A 21,027-nucleotide genomic window follows, 5' to 3' on the forward strand; every position below is an offset into this window, starting at 1 on the left:
AGACAAACATAAAAATCAGAAAGTCAGTCACACACAGGAAACCCCAAGCCTACAGTTGCTCCCAAAGTCCACTGCCTCAATTTTGCATTGATTTGTTGTCTACTCAGGTATTCCACAGGTGCAGGGTACCTCAAATTGATTGTGGGCATTTAATCCACTGCTCCTGAGGCTGCACAGAGAAATTTACCTTTCTCTTCTTTGTTTGTAAGCTCCTGGGTTCGGCTTTGGTTTTGGCCCCACCTCCGCGTGTAGGTTGCCTTCAGGCTTCTGTTCCCGCCCAGACAGGATGGGATTAAAGCAGCGGTTGATTAGGGGGCTGTGGGTCACTCATGCCAGGAGGAGGGAGGGGTATGGTAGTTATAATTGGAATGTGGGGTGAGCCTGCGGTGGCAGAGGACAGTGTGACGTTGCAACAGCCTGAGGTGCACCGTGTATTCTCCCATGGAAGTTCTCCCTGGATCACGGGACCCTGGCAGTGGCGGGCTGCACAGGCTCCCAGGGGTCAGGGTTGGGGGGATGAGACGTGTGGATAGCGACCTGTGCTTGCACACAGGATTCTTCGTGGCTGCAGCAGCAGCGTTAGCATTTCATGCCTGTCTCTGGTATCCGAGCTGATAGCCATGGCTCGTGCCCGTCTCTGGAGCTCGTTTAGGCAGTGCTCTGCCTTCTGTGGGCAGACAGGGAAGGAATCCCCTCTCCTCGCACACCCCTAAACAATGTTCTCTTCCCTCTTAGGCAGGTCCAGACTTTTCTCCGGACTCCCTCCAGCTAGCTGTGGTGCACTAGCCCCCTTCAGGCTGTGTTCACGCTGCCAACCCCAGTACTCTCTCTGGGATCTGACCTCCGAAGCCCGAGCCTCAGCTCCCAGCCTCCTCCCACCCCGGCGGGTGAGCAGACAAGCCTCTCAGGCTGGTGAGTGCTGGTTGGCACTGATCCTCTGTGTGGGAATCTCTCCGCTTTGCCCTCTTCACCCCTGTTGCTGCACTCTCCTCCATGGCTCTGAAGCTTCCCCCCCACCCCCACCCCCATCTCTGCCAGTGAAGGGGCCTCCTAGAGTGTGGAAACCTTTCCTCCTTCACAGCTCCCTCCTCGAGGTGCAGGTCCCGTCCCTATTCTTTTGTCTGTTTTTTCTTTTTTCTTTTGCCCTACCCAGGTGTGTGAGGGGTTTCTTGCATTTTGGGAAGTCTGAGGTCTTCTGCCAGCATTCAGTAGGTGTTCTGTAGGAGTTGTTCCACATGTAGATGTACTTTTGATGTATTTGTGGGGAGGAAAGTGATCTCCATGTCTTACTCTTCCACCATCTTGAAGGTCCCCCTCATGTAATAACTTTTAATGGAGCATGATCTGTAAAAATACTGAATTGTTATGCTGTACACCTGAAATTAATATAATATTGTAAATTAACTATACTTCAATTAAAAAAATAACTTTATCTTTTAGGTTTCAACTTATACATCACTTTCAATAGAAAGCTTCCCCTTACCCACCAAGACTGGGTTAGGTACTCTTTATATGTGCACATTTAACACCCTATACTTTTATTGTAGTGGTTGCCTGTTTATTTCCCTCTCAGACTGTAGGATACTTGGAGTCAGGAGCCATATCTTTTTCAATATTATACTCTCAATAACTAGCAAATATCTACGACATGGTATCCATTTAATCAAGTTAGTGAATGAATAAGCAAATATGAATACCAAGACTTTAATCTGCTGAAGTTTTATATTGTTCTACTTGCTTCATCTGTAAGGTATGATTAACATTAATAAAGATGATGAACTGGGACAAAAATCAGAAAATCTAACCAAAAAGACTACCCAATAGCATACACATGTAAGATACACATAATAGTATGAGAATAGTGCTTTGTTGCTGCTAAATAAAACTTAAATTTGTTAGCTAGGACATTTTACAAAGTAAACTACTACATGAAATAAACTGTTTAACATGCAGTAGTTTATTTACTACTTTAATACAGGGTTTCTTGCATTACACATAGATAAATACCTTACAGTGGACTTTAGATGTTAATCCATGTAAGGTCCCTTCCTGTGTCAGGAATTTTAGAGTGTAGGATTTGAAGATGGTAACTTGCTTTCTTCTAATTCATATAATCTAATAAAATTGACAATTAACAAAAAAATGACAGGCAAGATGAAAAGGGCAAACTAAATAAGTATTTAAGCAAATAGGTAGTTACACAAGAATTTTAGGATTTTGAGAATTCTGTCAGGCTCAAGGCATATATGATCATTCTTGGGCATACCTTTCTTTAAGTGCAACAAAAGCATCTCCATTACTTTCTTTAAAGCCAAAGGGTCACTTCAGAATAAAGGAGATGGAATTTTCCTTCAGAAACGCAATCTGAGATATTTCTGAACTGGAACAACACACTAAATATTTAATATAAGGAAAATGAAGGAGGAAAAAAGAAGTGTATATGTATGGACTTTCTCTGAAATTTAACCACAATGAGATTGAGCTGGCTCACAAAGCTTCATTTAACTACTAGCTATATCTAGAATACCCTACCTAATTTACACAGACAGTCACCATTCACATAATCATATGTAACAGAAAGTTGACAGGATACTTAAAAGATCAGGAAAGGCTGTCTGAACTATGAGCTTCCTATTCTAAATGCAGGAGTTTAATTCTAAGGGGGCTGGGGGAAAAGCCTTGTTGCTTCTAATATTAACTTAAATATCTTCTATATGAAAACAAGAACACATAATATCACTTCTCAAGGAACAAAATAGTTAATTTTGAACCTTAGGTCTACCAGGTCAGAAAGATGATCTACAAGGAAATTAAGTTTACAAAAAATTTAAAAAACAAAACAAAAAAACCCTTTGTAGATTGATCACCTTTTCTAACATGCCAATAACTTTTAACAAGTTCCCAAACTGATGGTGTTCAAAAGTGGCCTTCGTTATTTACAGAAGAAATGATACAATATCTAAGATTAACTTTAAATAATCTGGTTTAAAAACAGTGGGAATGAAATAAAAGTGGGGATGAAATAAGTTTACCAAAGTATTGAAGATTATTGAAGCTTGGAGATGGGTACATAGAGGTTTATTACTCCTTCTACATTTTTTTTCTTATTTTTTTTACATTGAAGTATAGTTAATTTACAATGTTGTGTTAGTTTCTGGTGTACAGCAAAGTGATTCAGATATATATAGATATGCATATATCTATATATATATCCTTTTTCATATTCTTTTCCAGTACAGTTTATTACTATAAACTATAAGATACTGAATATAGTTCCCTATGCTATACAGTAGGACTTTGTTGTTTATCTGTTTTATATATAGTAGTTTGTATCTGCTAATCCCAAACTCCTAATTTATCCCTCTCCTACCCTTTCCCCTTTGGTAACTGATGTTTTTTTTCAGTGTTTGTGAGTCTGTTTCTGTTTTGTAAAAACGTTCATTTATATTATTTTTTAGATTCCACATATAAGTGATATCATATGATATTTGTCTCTCTCTGACTTACTTCACCTAGTATGATAATTTCTATTATCATAGTGAGTAAATGAGATAATGTGTATATAGCATTCCACACAGTACCTGATATATAGTAAGTATCCAATAAATTTGTTAGGGTAATATATTTTGGAGACTTCTGCATTTTATTGGGATATTTTATATTAAACAAAAACTCTAAATTTCACTGATTGTGGGGTTATAACAAAGTGCAAAGAAAATAAAGATATCAAAATTCCATTTTTGAATGCTCTTTGGAGCATGTCTTCTCAGTGTCACAACAATTTACCAAGAGACTTTCAAACAAAACCCAGACTTTAAAAGAGAAAAAGACAGTCCTTTGAAATTCACTAGGTCTTCTGTATGTAATGTGGAAACATACATACAGAAAGCATGTATTAAAATGTAAAGCAGAGCACAATATTATAACATGTTATTGCTACAGGAATAGAACTGTTTCTCTAGACAAGAGTCAATTTCGTCATCCACCACTGAGGGGAGCTGTAACCTAGGAAAAGGTTTATATAGCATTGCAAGGTTAAACTTTCTAGAACCTTGTAATATTGGTTTAATAAATTCTTATTAAAATATCTTTCAAATTAATTTGAAAAGTATGCCTGAATTCTCTTTTGGAGACCTTACAAGAAATAATAAAGCTCATTATATCTATGTAACCGTAACAGTGGAATCCCTATCCCCCTTCCTTGTTTTTTCTCTTTAGCACTTATATATTTAACATGTATTTAACATATATTATATATTTATATTATCTAACATAGTATATATTTCCCATACATTAATTTTTATTTTCTGTCTCTCTCTCTCTCACACACACAAATGTAAACTCCATGAGGAAGAGATTTTTAATGTGCTTTATATATCACTCTATTTCCAGTAACTAGAAGAGTGCCCAGCACAAAATACATACTCAGTGAATTAACTGCTACTGAATGAATGAACGAATATGATGATGTCAAGCAAAGTGAACTGCTACTACCTGAAAAATGTAATGTCTACTTATATTGAATTTAGGTTTAAAAGAAAATTTCTAAGAACAGTTCTTTAATCCTATAGATGAGTATATAGAGAGATCCCATGAGAATGGCTTAGTATACATTCATAGTAGAATCCCTCTTAAATCATCTGAATGTCACAGAGAATTGGTCAATTAAAGGGAAGAATTATAAATACTGATACACAAACATTTTAATTTTGTTTAATACATATTAATGTGTTTCATTCACCAGTTTTCATGGCCTCTTCTTTGAGTATAATTTCGTTGACTGCCAATTTTCTCATAATCAACAGCCATAACGTATCATTAGTGTACTTCAATCACTTTTAAATGAAATCAATATATAAGGACAAAAGAAAAATAATCTGAATGCAAAATCCATTCAGATTTTCATAAATTTTCCCAATTTTTTACAGTTGTATTTCCACACCAGATTTGACAGCAGCTTTTAACAACTCACTTCTATCAACTCTTTATAAAGCATTTTAACGGTTTTCATGAAATAATGCTTCAAACTGATATTTCACTGGCCTAGGAAACATCTAATTAAATTATATAATTACAATAACGGGTCAACAGCATTACACGAGGCCTTGTAAGGGGTCAAACTCAACTTACAACTCACCTGTGAGAGAAGTGTGCAGAAGTGTGTCAGAGAGTAGCCTACTAACCATGTTGACACATGTGGGATTAAAACCAGGACGTTTTACAGACAGAATGGAAAGTATGAGGTAATCCATGTAAATTAACTAGAGACTGATCAGGAGAACCTCTACTGTAATGACGTATGGATCCCTCACATAGTATCTCACTGCCACTAGAGTCTACTTTTTGAATTTTTCTTCAATATAGTTGATGAATGCTAATTCCCGTCTTAAAAAGAATAAACCTTACAGGATACTGAGTTTGACTATAATCATTCATTAACTCACTCCTTCAACAACATATAATAATTGAGTACCTAGTACGCAAAAGGTACTATGTAAAAAAATTGTGGTGGCTACAAATATAAGTGGAATAGAACACTTCCCCTATTACTTTGCCAAGCAAGAGTCCTTTTAGCACCTCAGAAAACTGACCTAGGTTTTCCAGAAGAAGAAAAAGAGTTAACACACCTGGATAGGTAAAGAAAAAAAATATTCTCAAAATTCATTTTTCTCTCACCATATAGAAGTTGGTCCCAGCAGAAAGAAATTAAGTTCCTCCTGAAAACTAAAGAGGGCGACATGCCCAATTCTAGTCTATCTTCCATGTGAGAATACACCACTTTTGTTTTGTTTTAGGGTTAATTATATAAACTCATCCTTTCACATTAAACAGTTCACAATTTATGATAGTTGTCCTAATTTAAAGTATGTAAATTAGTGTGTTCTCCTTTAAGTTAATGTATTTTAAATGGTTTAGTCACAACATGTGCATTCATGCTCTTTCCCATGCATTAATAAGAGTAAAACAATTTCACCACAGTTCCTAAGTCTGGTAACTTTATACAATGTAAGTAAATAATGGATGCATTTAATACTTACCTCTTTTAAAAAATAAACATTATGCTATTAAAATAGGTCAAATCCCATAAATGCCTCTTCAAAAACAAAAACAAAAAAACCTGCTGTAAAAACAGGCAAAAGTCAACAATAAAAAAATCATAAGAAACTCATCTAATAAACTATTTGTTATTTTCTTGCATTAGGTTCCTAGCAATCATCATCATTATTGCTGTCACTATTATTAATAGCTAAGGAATTAATTGTGTTCCTCTCACATTCTGATTAATTTTACTTCTCTTCAAATTAGGTCTTCAATACATAGATTCCCTTAAGTTCTGACCATCTCTTTAAAGATGGCGGGTTTTGTTTTTTGTTTTTTTAATACCCATGGCTGAGAAGTTAGGTTTCTACTACAAAGGCTAATACGTGAAAAGTATGTTTACATGAAAAGTGAGTTTAAACCACAATTCAATTTTCTTTCTTTCATTCTTTGTTTTTTTTTCCCCCTAATCCTGGCATAGGAAATAACTATTACAGCAACAAGGAGTAGGGGGAAAGAACGGTTGTGCTAAAAAAGTTCAGAATAGGAAACTTGCAGTAATACTCATAATCCATTCCAGAAATAAAAATATACAGAAAATATATATGCCAATATTGATTGTTTAAAGAAAGATATAAATTAGGGAGTTATTAATTGATCCCAAAATGACATGCCAGATAACTCTTTTAAATATTTCATTCTCCATGAACTTGAAAATCAAAAATTTGATCTACAAAAAGATAATTTTCAAAAAAGTTTATAAAAATATTCCTATTGACTGAAACAAAGTCATGGACCTAGAAAATCCCTCTGAGATCATTTAGTAGAAACCTTTCATTTTACAGATGAAGAAATTAAGTCCTAGAAAATAATCTCAAGGTCACCAGCTTTGAAGGCACATCAGGATTTATACTCAATTCTGACCAATCAAAAGCTCAAGTCTTCTCTATACTATGATATGGGAGAAAGGAAAATGCATTTTTTTCAAATAAGAATATGAGGAGGCAGAATGACAAGAAGGTAGAAAATCTTTCAGCTATTAAAACGCATAATGATGGCTGGAAATCTCCACAAGTGCAGTGTTCTCTCCACAATGTAACTCAGAGTAAGGTCTCCAAAATCTTCTGATGACAGAGTAAAATTTAACCTCTAGTAACAGTTCAATTAAAATGTTGGTTTTATGAAGTTTTATAAACAATATGAATAATAGTTAAAAGTCATCTATATTATTTTTATTAATTTTTGTGAATCTAATTTAATAATAAACACTTGGAAAGAAGAAACGCTAATGTATTTTATTTTCCATTTTCCTCCTATGGCCACTCCCTTACCTAACAGTCAGATTTCTAGCAACTTCAATCACTTGAGTAATAAATAGGCAAATGAGCAAAATAAGCTGCTGGGCTTAAATATATTTTTCATAAAAAGGATATAAATGTACTCTTCGACTTGAGAAACACATACCCCAATATGGAAAGTATAATCCAAAATATACCTCTTTATCTCATGATCCATTTAAATCTCACTGTTTTAATTTTAGTATTTCTCTATAGACCTTTAAAATATTTTTATAAAATATATAACACAGAACTTAAAAATATTTTTCCTAAAATCCTATAGATTTGAATGCCTTTTGCATCCAAACCTGATCTATATCATATAGCTTTTTTTTTCTAACTTGTACCTTTCAGTAACAGCTTATAACCTATTCCTCAGAAATTTAGAACTGCTGTGCCTCTATCCTAAGATTAATTAGAGGTGTAATAAGAACACCTTTCTAAAAAAATATAAAGTTAGTGTTTACATACTTCTACCATTAATTACAACCCCAAATTAACTGGCTAATTCTTTAGTACATCAAATTAACAAAGATGTATAATAGAGCCACGGGTATTGAAAACCGTAAAACCATCCATTGGGGAGAAGCTCTTAACTTAATGAAAGCTAGATTTTTAAGGCTGTAACCAATTTCAAGAAGTGTAAGTTTGTTTTTAAAACCTCAATGCTATTCCAAGTATAGTGTTCAAACCTATTACTATAGAAAATCCAGAACTGTTAACATGTGTGAACCATAACACAATGACATTGGCTTGATATCCAGCCATCAGAACTCTTCCACTGTGTTTGGACCTGATCTCCTTCCCAAGCTTCCCAGATCTTCATGTCTAAAAATGGCCCAGCTACTGCTGGAAAAAGTATAAGATTCCTTTCACCACTGAGATATAAAACAAAGTCAGGCACAGAAAGGAAGAGTATGCTGTTATAAAGCATGTTATAAAACTGTTACAAATATACTTTAGAACTTTAATAACAATCATGGTAATGATGTCGATGACAATGATAAAAGCTAATATTCATTGAAATTATTTAATCCTCACAAACCTGTAAATTGATTGCTGAGAAGTTAAGAAACTTACCACAATCACAGAGCCTATAAATGGAAGAGCTAGGGCTTGCAATCAGGTCTATCAAACTCCAGAATCCACATTCTTTCTCACTGTATTTTCATGGCCTGTCTTCCCTAATCTCCATTCAATAAACATTTATTAAACAACTACTATATGCCTGCAAGTCACCTGGGACTCCACAATATGTAAACTAACTGAAGATGATTATTAAAGTACCACTCTAGAATCCCTCAACCCAAAGAGTTAAAGCATATACTTTTTTTTTTTTTTTTTTTTTTTTTTTTGCGGTATGCGGGCCTCTCACTGTTGTGACCTCTCCCATTGCGGAGCACAGGCTCCGGACGCACAGCCTCAGCGGCCATGGCTCACAGGCCCAGCCGCTCCGCGGCATGTGGGATCTTCCCAGACCGGGGCACAAACCCATGTCCCCTGCATCAGCAGGCGGGCTCTCAACGACTGCGCCACCAGGGAAGCCCAAGCATATACTTTTTTTTTAAAGATTTCTAAGATGATTCATAGTTTCATTCAACAAATGTTTCAATGAGCATTTGTTATGTGAGAAGCACCATATCAGATGCTAAATAGATAAAAAGATGAATAAGACATGATCCTTCCCTCAAGCCCCCAACAGAATACATAGAGCATATACATAATTCAGCATTGAGGAGTATTTTTACGTCTATATTTTTAACAAAAATATTTACAAATAATTCTGCTACCGGCTATCATTTCATTTAAAAAATTCTAAAAGTTACAAATCACTATTTAATCTTTATAAGGCAACATTTCTCCCACCACCAAAATGCTAATGTACCTTAGTAATTTATACAGTCAAAAATATGAAAGGTGACAGAATTTATGATTAGCTTACATTTTCTATGACAAATGTCCACTCTTTATCTTCAAATTCCTCTGCATGAGGATCCTGTAACAAAAGTAAAATATAAAGTTGTAATACATTTCTTAATTCAGTCAATCCAGTTAAGAAAATACAAACAGCCTTGCTCTTAGCTTTTTCCAACTTTTTAAAAAAGGAGAGGCAGAATGGCCTACTCTTAAGAAACTTCCATAACTTATCTAAATTTAAATCATTATTTTTTACTAAGAAATTCTCTGTTTTACTTATGTTAATGCATATCATTATCTTCCATCATTGCATCTAAAACAATACAAAAAGAAACCGAGGGACAAATATCATATGATATCGCTTATATGTGGAATATAAAAAAAATTGGTACAAATGAACCTATTTACAAAACAGAAATAGAGTCAGAGATGTAGAAAACAAACTTATGGTTATCAAGGGGGAAGGGGGTGTGGGAGGGATAAAATGGGAGATTGGAATTGACATATACACACTATATATAAAATAGATAATTAATAAGAACCTACTGTATAGCACAGGGAACTCGACTCAATACTCTATAATGACCTACAGGGGAACAGAATCTAAAAAAGAGTGGATATATGTGTATGTATAACTGATTCACTTTGCTGTACAGCAGAAACTAACACAATATTGTATATCAACTATACTCCAATAAAAATTAAAAAGAAACCCAGGTTCAGATAACTTAGTGAGTGAACTATTAAGAAGCACTTTATTAAGATATTAAATGCCCATATAAAACTCTGCCCTCATTTCTATACCTCTAAGTATTTTAAACTCAAAGTATCACTTGAGGCAAGGTTTTCTTGGTGCAGAGGTTATATACACATCTGGAATTTCGAAGTACTGCAAAGGACTTCATAATCTACACAAAATGGCAAATTGGATGTTGATACCCCCATCCGCCCTCCACCACCAGAAACCTGAGAAAGGGTAACAGATCCGACAACCAAATGCAGCTTTTTTCTATATGAGGCATACTTTTGCAAGTATTTGACAAATATTTATTAGCTACTTATTATACAAGGAATTGTAGAGGTGTTATATGGATTCAAATATAGTTGTCCTTGCCTTCGAAGACAAACAACTAATATAAATACATATATGATGAATGAAATACATGGTTTTACTAAAGATTAGAAGACAATACATTTCTTAGAGGAATGAACAATAAAAGCTTGATGAGTGAGGAAGCATTTGGACTAGGTGGGATTGTATAGAATTTCCACAGATATTAGAATAAGTAAAGGTAAAAGGCAATAGATTACAAGACAGCCAGGTCTGTCTGGCTTTTAGCCCTGTTGTTGATTCAGTTTTATCTCTGTGTCCCCAGGACCTAGAAAAGTACCTGGCACACAATGGTTTCTCAAGAATACTTGATGAATGAATTAATGAATATATATCTTACAAATTAACAAATATTGAACAGTAACTTATATATGATATACATTAATTCTCAAAGCTGATGCAACATTTTTTAGAAACAGAGATGATATATTACCCTTAAAAGAATAATTTTAATGGGACCAAGGGACACATCTGATAGGGCAAAGTCACTAAAAAGATGTAAAGGAGCAACAGTAATGTTCATTTTGGACTATGTACACAATTAACTAATTATTGACTAAACAAAAACATTTGTAGTAAAAATTGCTTCTAGCTTGAATCAATTGTCTTCTTTATATCCTACTCTCTACCCTCTAGTGTCTCTTTTACTATCATTACACTAAAGAGAAAAATTGAAAATGGCTTAAAGCGCTGTTTTCCTTCTCAAAACCCTAAAAGGCTTTTTTTTTTCATTTACTAGAAATAGCTACTTTCAATCTAATTCAAATTTCAAAATCAAAATCAAGCATGCAGGCTAAAGAAATTAATTTCTGGTTAAGTCAGAGAAAAATGAAATATATTGATAACTTTTTTAAAAAGCACATTGTCTATGAGCACAACTCTGTGAATACCATACCTAGGAAAAAAAGGATTCAGAGCAGTCCTTTCCTATTTACAAGTTTCAGGATTAAGTAAATTGTGAGACTTTAAGTGAAAGGAAGGGGGAAACAAGAAAGAGTTTTCCACTTGAATATTTTAAATGCAAGATCCAAAAAAATTACCATGAAAGAATGAAAAATTATTTTATTTTGTTTTACTTTTCTGCTTTTCTGTGGAACTCTGGGAAGACATAGAGTCAGGAAGATAAAATTATTTATCTAAGTATTTATTTAAGTATTTTAAATGGTCACAAGTTTGCCTCCATAGCACAATTGAAGAGAAATGTGTGTAATACAGCAAAATGGGGAGGAAGGGGTATTTGGGTTTTTCCCCTACAGACTAACACTTAAAGACATAAGAGGTCAGTGATAGGATATGCTGAACATTCTCAACAGCACTTGAAAACTACACTCACCTCCTAATCCTCCAAGTAACACATTTCAACAGCCACTTTCAACTCAGAATCACTCAGTTAGTGCATATCCTTTGCCCAAACACATGGCTGTCAGCCATTTATTGGCTCTCTTCTAACCCCTTGTTCTCTATCACCATTTATTTTTAAAGTTGTGTAACTACGTCCATTCACTTGCTTTACCAATATAAACAGACTGAATCAAAAACACACAAGAGATTACTTAAAAGTCTTCCTCAAGCATGTCAGAGATTTTGCTGTTGTAATCTATATTCAGAGTGGTTTGTATTACAGAACAGGACATACAATGTAAAACAAAATCAAAAACAAACAAACAACCACCACCCCAGGGCTAAATCACAGTGTGACTGGGCAAGTTACCTTCTTCTTTAGTCTCAGTTTCCTTATCAGCACAATGGGAATAATTACAGAACCTTAGGGTTGCTGTAAGAATTAAATGAAATAGTACTCTAAAGGTCTTGTTGTTAACTACCAATCTTACTATATCATTTCATTAGGAGAGGTATGGTTAAGGGGGGTTTAATAATAGGCTTTTAGGACAGCTGACTAAAGGGTAATAGGATGGTTCTGATCTTTCCTGAAAAAAAAGGAAGAGCAGCTACAGTCTCATCCCTTATTTCTCCCTGGACAAACACATCAAGTATCGTGTATACATGATAAGCATAATCAAGTAAGTTATAATACCAATAACAATAATATCAAAACTATAAAGGATCCAATAACAATAATATCAAAACTATAAAATATACATAAAGTGTTAAGAATCTCTGATAAAATAGAGTATCTATGAAACAGAGCATTTAAAAGTAGTGTCCCATTCATGGGTTAGTACATCAACATTCATATACTGTTTTGTTCTATTGATCCCTGCAGTAGTTCCAGAACATATGAATTAATATACTGGATTACAAAATCAAAAGTATTTTTTTACACAGTGATTTCACACTCTAAGCCATATAACTTTGCTCAACTTAGATTTCATATCCCAAAGTATTTTAGTGGATTTTCACAAACTTTATGTTTGTGCTTAATGAGATGTCTTCCTTCATTCTGTCCTTCTGCAAAAGTAACGTCAACACAATTGGAAGGATTCAAAGAAGAAATAAAGCATTTGTTTCCTAACTGCACCACTTTCAAGAAGGCTGAAACGGAGACATACTTGTCTCCACCTTTTTTTTTTTTGAGCAGGTAAGGAACTGGTTAGGAAAGTAAATATTCTAGTGCATAACTGTCATATGTGTGAGGACTATTTTATAATGTTAAGAAATAAGGAAAACTTTCAAGAAAAAACATATATAAAAAGAGTTAGCTATATGCACAGCTATGTTTTTGGACCTGCACTTGTAATTTATTATCAGAATTTTTATTTTAAGCTATAGTATTTATAAAATATTAACATTTATAAAATATTTATCAAAAATCAATTTTAAACTTATCTTCTTATATTAACATCAATAAAATATTTATCATATACTAATTTAAAAACCTATCTTGTTATTAGTCAAACAAGGCTAACAAACTGAGGGTCAGGACTAAGAATTCCACAAACCTCAGCTTTCCACAGAAAAAGCACTTTAAAGTTCCCTGTGGGTAGAATATAAGAAGTAGTAAAAGAATTATTCCAATTGATCTTAATTGGAATAAGTTCAGAAAGACTCCCAAATTATTTGGACTTTATAGATCATGAAACACCCTGATAGCCTTACATTGTTATAAATTGCTATATCTCTAAAAATAACACACATTAAGGTCCTTACTGCACATTAAGCACCCAAATGTATAGAACAATGAATACTGAAATATTCCGTCATTTAGAACTATGATGATATAATAAATCCTATAACTTATAAAACTGGAACTTACCTTAAAAAGTGTCACAGTGATTTCAATGTTTTCAGGAACAGGCCACACTACAACACCACGGTATGGATTTTTTATTCCAGGCTGCCAGCTATGAGCCTACCAGAATAAAAATAATGGCTTCAATTTGAAGTACAGGAAATGCAATGTTAATAATTCACAAAAATATATTGACCTTATTTAACTATCCATTAGATCTGTCTCCCTAAAACAAAAATGATTAGTCAAATAAAACTTTTCAAGCATTAAACTTGGGCTATGACGGTTATATCACATGGTAGCTACAGATTACTATCTGTAAACAAACCTTTACCCTCTCCCACGCACACATACACACACACACACACACACAAGAAGATGCAAAAATGAGGCGCCTCATATTTTCAAAAGCTATTTAGGATTGAATAAAAACCTTATTAGGAGAAACATTTTTAAAATTACTTTGTGATTTAGGAACTTAAGGGCAAATTCATTCTTTAAAAGGAAAAATTAATTGTATAGTCTGCATTTAAGATCATTTCCCACTAAACCATAATGTTTATTTGGGTCAAGTAAAGAAGAAAGCAGTTTGTACAGTTAATGTTTCTAGTGCCTATAATTTTAAAGATTTTCCTTGTAAATATTGATTATCAAGGCTCCCTAAGGAACCCCCTGAAATGTGGGGGTCACCACTCTAGGTCTTCCGTTGTGGTGGTGCTTCCAGCAAAAGCTAATGCATAATGGTATGCCAAGACAGCTCAACTAAATCTTCATCTCATCTTCATCTCTCATGTCCGTGGACATGCTATGAAGGTGGTAATAAAAGCTGACACTTAAGAAGTACTTTCTATATGTCAGTCCATATTTGGAATTTACTTATGTTTAACTCATTCAATCTGCATAAGAGCCCTATGAGGTAGCTACTATTCATTCATTCATTCACTCATTCACTCACTCAATTGATACTATCTGCCAAACATTGTCTAGGAACTGTAGTAAAAAAAAAAAAATCTGCCTTAGTGGAGTTTTCAGAATAATAGGAAGAGACAGACAAACAAAATAATTAAGTAAAACAGACAGCATGTTAGGTAGAGAGAAACGCTGTGGAGAAAAATGAAAGTAGGGAAGAAGGATAGAAGGGGCAAGAGAAAGTAACAATTTTCAACAGGTTAATCAGAGAAAAGTGTCAATGAGCAGGTGACGAGAGAAGACCATAAGGAGTTGAATCAGATATTATAAAACATGGGAAGAGCTTTCTAGGGAGATGGACCAGCAACTGGAAAGGTGCTGAGGCAGTTAGATAACAACAATGCCAATGTGGCTGGAGCAGAGTGGTCAAAAAGAAGAGCAGCAGGATATAAGACTAGAGAAATCGCGGAGGGCCCAATCATATGAAGCTCTGGCAGCCCATTCCAAAGATTCTGGTTTGTAATTTGAGTGAGATGGGAAGCCACTGGAGGATTTTAAGCAGAGGAATGATGAAGTTATGTTTTTTGACTCTAGCAAATGTATTTAGAATAGGCTTCAGATGTAAGAGAGGAAACAGGGAGACCAGTAAGCTACTGCAATAATCCTGTGGAGAGCTAATGGTGACTTGGCTTGGGGTGGTAGAAAAGTGGTACAAAGTAGTCAGATTCCATATATTTTTTCATAGTTTCAAGATAGAATCAATACAGTTTTCTGTCTGATTGTATGAAAGAAAGTAGCCAAGGCTGATTCTAAGGCTTTCGCCCTTGAGCAAGTACATAAAAGGAATTGCTATTAACAGATACGAGGCAAAACTGCTGAAGGATCAAGTTTGGAAAATAAGATTGGGAACTCAGCTTTATACACATTACATCTAAGTTGCCTTTTAGATATTCAAGTGTAGGTGTTTAAACAGGCAGCTGGATGTATGTGCCGGGAGTTATAAATTTGGGAATCATCAGCACGCAGGTGATACTTAAAACTTGGATGTGATCCCAAGGGAGTGAAGAGAGAAAGAAAGAGAGAAAGAAAGAGACAGAGAGACAGAGAGAGAGATAAAGGCTTAAGAACTGAACCTTGGAGCACAACAATAACAGGTCCAGGAAATGAGGAGGAATCAGCGAAGAAGGGTCAATAAAGCAGAAAGAAAAGCAGAGGCATGTGGTATTCTGAAACTCTAGTGGAGAAAATGTTTTAAGGAGAAAGGAACAATCATCTGTCCCAAATCTTGGTGACAGGTCAAATAGGATTAGGTCTGGAAAATGACCCCTGGATTTAACAAAGCAGAAGCCATTACTGACCTACAAGAGCAGTTTCAGTAGAGTGACAAGGGTAAACACCTGACTGGATTAGCATGGATTCAAGAAAGAACAGGAAGAAAGAAACTAAGCTAGCAAGTACATTCAACTCCTCTGAGGTGTTTCGCTGAAAGAGAAAGAGAGAAATAGGTTGGTGCTAGTGGGAGAAATAGTGTCAGAAGAGAATTTTTTAAATAAGAGAAAAATATTTTTAGGCTGATGAGAAATATCCAGTTAAGAGGGAAAATTTAATGATGCAGAAGAGAAATAATTGCTAGAGTAATGCCCTTAACAGTACAAAAGGAGACAGATTGGCCTTTGCTCGGAGCACAGACGATTTTTCCATAATAATAGGAAAGGAGCTAAAGTATATGAGTGCAGGTGCATGTCAGAGAGCAGATTTAACACATGAAGAAACTGAGGCACAGACTGGCCCAAGGTCACACAGCAAGTAAGGGGCAAAAGTTGGATTTGAACCCAGGAAGTGGAACCGAGAAGGGATCAAGATCATGGAAACTTATGTCCGTGCAAATCTTATCATATCTTGTTAGTTAAAATACCAGCAGAATATTGTAAGTTAACTATACTTCAATAAAAGATAAAATACCAGCACAAGATATAGGTTTAGCAGCACTAAACTACTCCCACTCCAGCTAAACTGTCAATAACTTCCTCTCTATTCTCTCTTCATTGCCCCCAGATCACAAAACTTCAGGTGAGGAAAGGGAAGTAGAGACTCACAAGAGACTTAGCACACCATAGCCAAAGGTAAAGAAATGAGTTTTGCTGATTAAAAAACATCTCCAGGGATTCCTCTGTTCCCCTGCCTATTTCTATGCCTGTTGACAGTCCTAGAACAAAAACTCCACAAAGTAAACAATATCCATTTTGAAAAGTAAATTGCTGCCCATCTTAGGAAGTGTTTTATCAAAACTCTACATAGACTACATATTTAATTCTGAAGATTTATGACAACTCTAATTCTCATGTACTGTCATGGTAGATCATGCAATTTCTCTGGTCTCTTCAAACTTCCCATAATTATATTTTCATAGTCTCCCAATACATAAAAAAAAAAGACGATAATAACTGAACTTTACTTATTAGCCATGGCAGAAAAGATAGAGTTTTTGTAAAATTCTGAATGAAAAAAAAGACCATCAAAGAATTTTAGGCCTGAAAATATCTTTAGGAGATCTAAACCAGGTCCAGATAAGGAAATTGAAGCAATTAAAGAGTAAATGGCTTGCCTGAAGCCATACTAATAATCAGTAGGAGAACCAGCTCCATGATTTTCAAGTTCAGAGTTCTTCACCCAACCGACATCATAACAAACTCTATTTCTGATTCACACAGTAGTCAAGAAAATAGTCTTCTATCCCGAAGGTCTTAACATTTATGTATATGACACAGAGGTCAAGAGTGGGAAAAGCAAGGAATGTGGAGACCAACTAACAACTGGGCAGGGTTAGAAGATGGTGATACCACGCAATTTCCTCAGGTATCCTAATGCTGATCCTCTAAATGACCTCTTTAAATTCTCAGTCTTGGATCAGGGAATGGTAATTAGACCAATAAACAAACAAAAATACAATCTGCTTAATGAATTAAAATTTTTTTTTTCTTTCTTTCTTTTTTCTTTTTTTTTTTTTTGCGTTACGCGGGCCTCTCACTGTTGTGGCCTCTCCCGTTGCGGAGCACAGGCTCTGGACGCGCAGGCTCAGTGGCCATGGCTCACAGGCCTAGCTGCTCCACGGCATGTGGGATCTTCCCGGACCGGGGCACGAACCCGTGTCCCCTGCATCGGCAGGTGGACTCTCAACCACTGCGCCACCAGGGAGGCCCTCTTTCTTTTTTTTAATAAAAAGAGATGGAAAGGTGCTAGTTCCCAAGCTGCTAGTATGCTGCCATTTTCTGACCATTCTATCCAGCATCTCTTCCCAGCAAGAGAAAAGGTCAAACTAAGACAAACTAAGACAGAGCTCTGGCTTTCTGATAGTCTTTTTAGGGACTGTACACCTAGCTAAGTTAGGACAGTGTAACAATATCAATTAGTCCAGCTGAGTATCTAGCAATGCCAGCTTTATAATGTTAGCTAATTATTATATACTAGGCAGAAAACAGAATCAGTAAATTTTGCTGGAGAGGAAACTATGGATGTATATAGCAGCAAACATGAAGGAAAAAAAAAAAAAGTGTTCCTAGTCAGAAGAGCTTACTACAACTTCTACCTCAAACAGAATTAAAGAACCTGAAGCTAGAAAAAGAATGAAAAGTCTAATACAGGTAACTAAAAATAGCTGCGGTATTAAACATCTAACTGTACAAATCAACTGAGACAGGAATTTAGGTTCTTAAGAACTTTATTTTTTAAAAAGCACCTCATATTGGCACTCATCAGCACTACAAGAACCCTGATCAGTTTTTATTCAGAGTAACAGAAAGGATTTCCCTAGAAAATAGTTTGGTACAAAACACATACAGCTATTTAGCTAGCTCCTTAGTAGAGTCAGGAAAGGCAGGTTATTTAATCATTTGCCAGCATCCTAGTACAGTTAATGGCAGAAAGGATGAAGCCAAATTATCCAGTTCCACTCATACTTTTTTTCACTTTTTAATCATATCACAGATCCTTTAGCAAAGGCAGACCTAAGGAAAAGGTCACATTTCTCAATTTTGAGTAATGACTCTATAAAATGCCTTATTTTCAAATTATTTCATATCATATCTTACCTAAAAGACTTGTACCTAATATGGAACTAAACACACAGTAAATATTCACTTGTTACTTCTGATTCCTACAAAATCAAAATATTTCACTGAAAATTTTTAACTGTCATTTAGTTTTTAAATTGATGATTTTCAATTTATAAAACTGCATCTACCCATAGGTTTAAGATGTCACATATAAATTTACCTTAGAGCTGTCCACATCATGGTCATAAGTCAAAGCTCTACAACTATACCCACCCCTTCATGATACCACAGCACATTGATAAAGGCTATAGCACAACCACAGAGCAGGGAAGTAGAGGTGGTAATGCCATCCAAAAGCTGGTGAGGACTTTCAAGCTCTTGTTTCCCTTTGGAACTCTCCCATCTCTCTGTGAGTTTAAATTTAGAAAACTAGATTTAAGGCAACAGACTACTCTGCCATAATTCTTCTTGTCTATCACAATCTCCCTGCTTACTATTGTCAAACACTGTACTGAAAAATAATCTACTTAAGCATATACAAATCAACTGCAGCCTGAAAAAAATCTCTGTTATAAATACCATGACTTGAGGATAAGAGGTGGGGAAGCTGCATATTGGGATAATTACTCATGGTTATTATTTTCTCGATAAAAAATGATTCAGCAATGAGTTCTTTATATATTTAACTAGAAAAATAGACATGTACCCAAAGAAAGTGAGCAATAAACTGAAAACTAAACTTTAAATTAAATAAGGCAATGTGCCTTATTATTTTACTGTCTAATCTGTTATCCAGGTGTCAGTTATGAATTTCAATCCACCAATATAAAAAAGGTAGATAATCAACTATACTTCAATAAAATAATTTTTAAAAAAGGTAGATATACTCAGAATCAGGCAAGATAAATAATAACTTATACAGATAACTAAAGAAAATTAATTACTGTGTAGTTCAAACTCTTTCCAGAAACACAGTTAAAAGTAAAAACTAGACTATTTTCTGGCCAATGGTTGCAGAAATCTGTTTTCCCCCTAAGTGATTTCAATGGGACTTACCAAGCAAATATTTCAAAGAAAAAATGTCAGAAAACAGAAGAGTCTTTCAGAAGAAAACAATGGTTCTAGTCTGTGGATTTAATATAAGTGATAGCTAATTTTAAAAAATAATAGCCAGGGACAGTTTTTTTTTTTTTTTTTTAATTCCAAAATGCCATGGATCTCAAGCTTCTCAAGATTAAAAAAAAAAGTTATTTGTTTAATTTTCACAATAATATCATTATCATTTATTTCATAGCTTCTGGAACTGATTTTTATGTCCTTATTTAGCTGTTGTGAACAATTTACAGAACAGCATTTCACATATACATGAACATATTATGTATATGCTATAATAAACAACACATTGTAAGTTCTCATAAACTTTTCAAAAGTACACCTATAATGTTTCAAGAGAAAATACAATGATTCTAAAATATCCAGAAGGGATTTGAAATATTAAGAGCATCACAACTGGAAAATTAGTTCAATAAGAAATAGTTCTGGGCTTCCCTGGTGGCGCAGTGGTTGAGAGTCCGCCTGCCGATGCAGGGGACATGGGTTCGTGCCCCGGTCTGGGAAGATCCCACATGCCGTGGAGCAGCTGGGCCCGTGAGCCCATGGCCGCTGAGCCTGCGCCATGGCCTCTGAGCATGCGCGTCCGGAGCCTGTGCTCCGCAACGGGAGAGGCCACAACAGTGAGACGCCCACGTACCGCAAAAAAAAAAAAAAAAAAAAAAAAGAAATAGTTCCTTCTAGAAAAGATTATATTTCGAGAAAAATCAACCTGTAGCCTATGTTTGTATTTCACCATCTGGATTCAATCAATATTTGATACAATATAAAATAGAATCTGGACCTAAAAGTTATTTGACTGACTTTCAAAAATGTAATTAAATTAAAAGTATACTTAATTTCAAATACGGGTATTCTGAATTAACCTTTAATCTAAAGTATTTCATTATGCTTCATAATGTTTTAAGAAAACAATTAGTATCTAGTTTCTAAAAGAGGGAAATCACTTTTTGTTGATAGCTAAAAACATTTAGGGTCGATTTCTAATGTTTATAGTTATATTCAGATTCTTCTATCATACTTAGTGGATGACCTAATATTGTTCCTTTTCACAAAAGCTTAAGACCCACTGAGCAAAACTGACAGAAGACCCTAAGTCTATTTTTAGAACCCCTTCTCGTAAATAGATAAGAAAATATTACAGGTCCAAAATATAATGCCCCCAAACTACAAACGTATGCTTTGAAGAAAATGCTATTCATGAGGTGAAGCAACTGGACCTTTCCTATATTGCTGGTGGGGGTATATTAAAAGTTCAAAATGTATGTAGCCTATTACCCATTGATTCCATTCCAAGTTATTCGTCCAAGAGAAAACATTTGTCCCCCAATATACCTGAACAGTAATGTTTACAACAGATTT

General features: G+C 34.9%; 1 protein-coding gene across 10 annotated transcripts in view; it reads right to left on the reverse strand.

Annotated features, from left to right (window-relative positions):
- The window catches only part of EHBP1 (EH domain binding protein 1), a gene marked incomplete at its 5' end in the record, with an annotated part of 340,841 nt that overhangs the window by 261,549 nt on the left and 58,265 nt on the right, over positions 1 to 21,027 (reverse strand). For all 10 annotated transcript variants that reach the window (XM_079720382.1, XM_079720389.1, XM_079720388.1 and 7 more), the window contains 2 exons: positions 9,319 to 9,372; positions 13,619 to 13,714. In XM_079720382.1, the coding sequence (XP_079576508.1) occupies positions 9,319 to 9,372; positions 13,619 to 13,714 (150 nt within the window). The remainder of the gene's footprint in view (positions 1 to 9,318; positions 9,373 to 13,618; positions 13,715 to 21,027) is intronic.

The sequence above is a fragment of the Hyperoodon ampullatus genome (assembly GCF_949752795.1).
Source record: "Hyperoodon ampullatus genome assembly, chromosome: 15".
In the NCBI taxonomy this organism is placed as follows: domain Eukaryota; kingdom Metazoa; phylum Chordata; class Mammalia; order Artiodactyla; family Ziphiidae; genus Hyperoodon; species Hyperoodon ampullatus.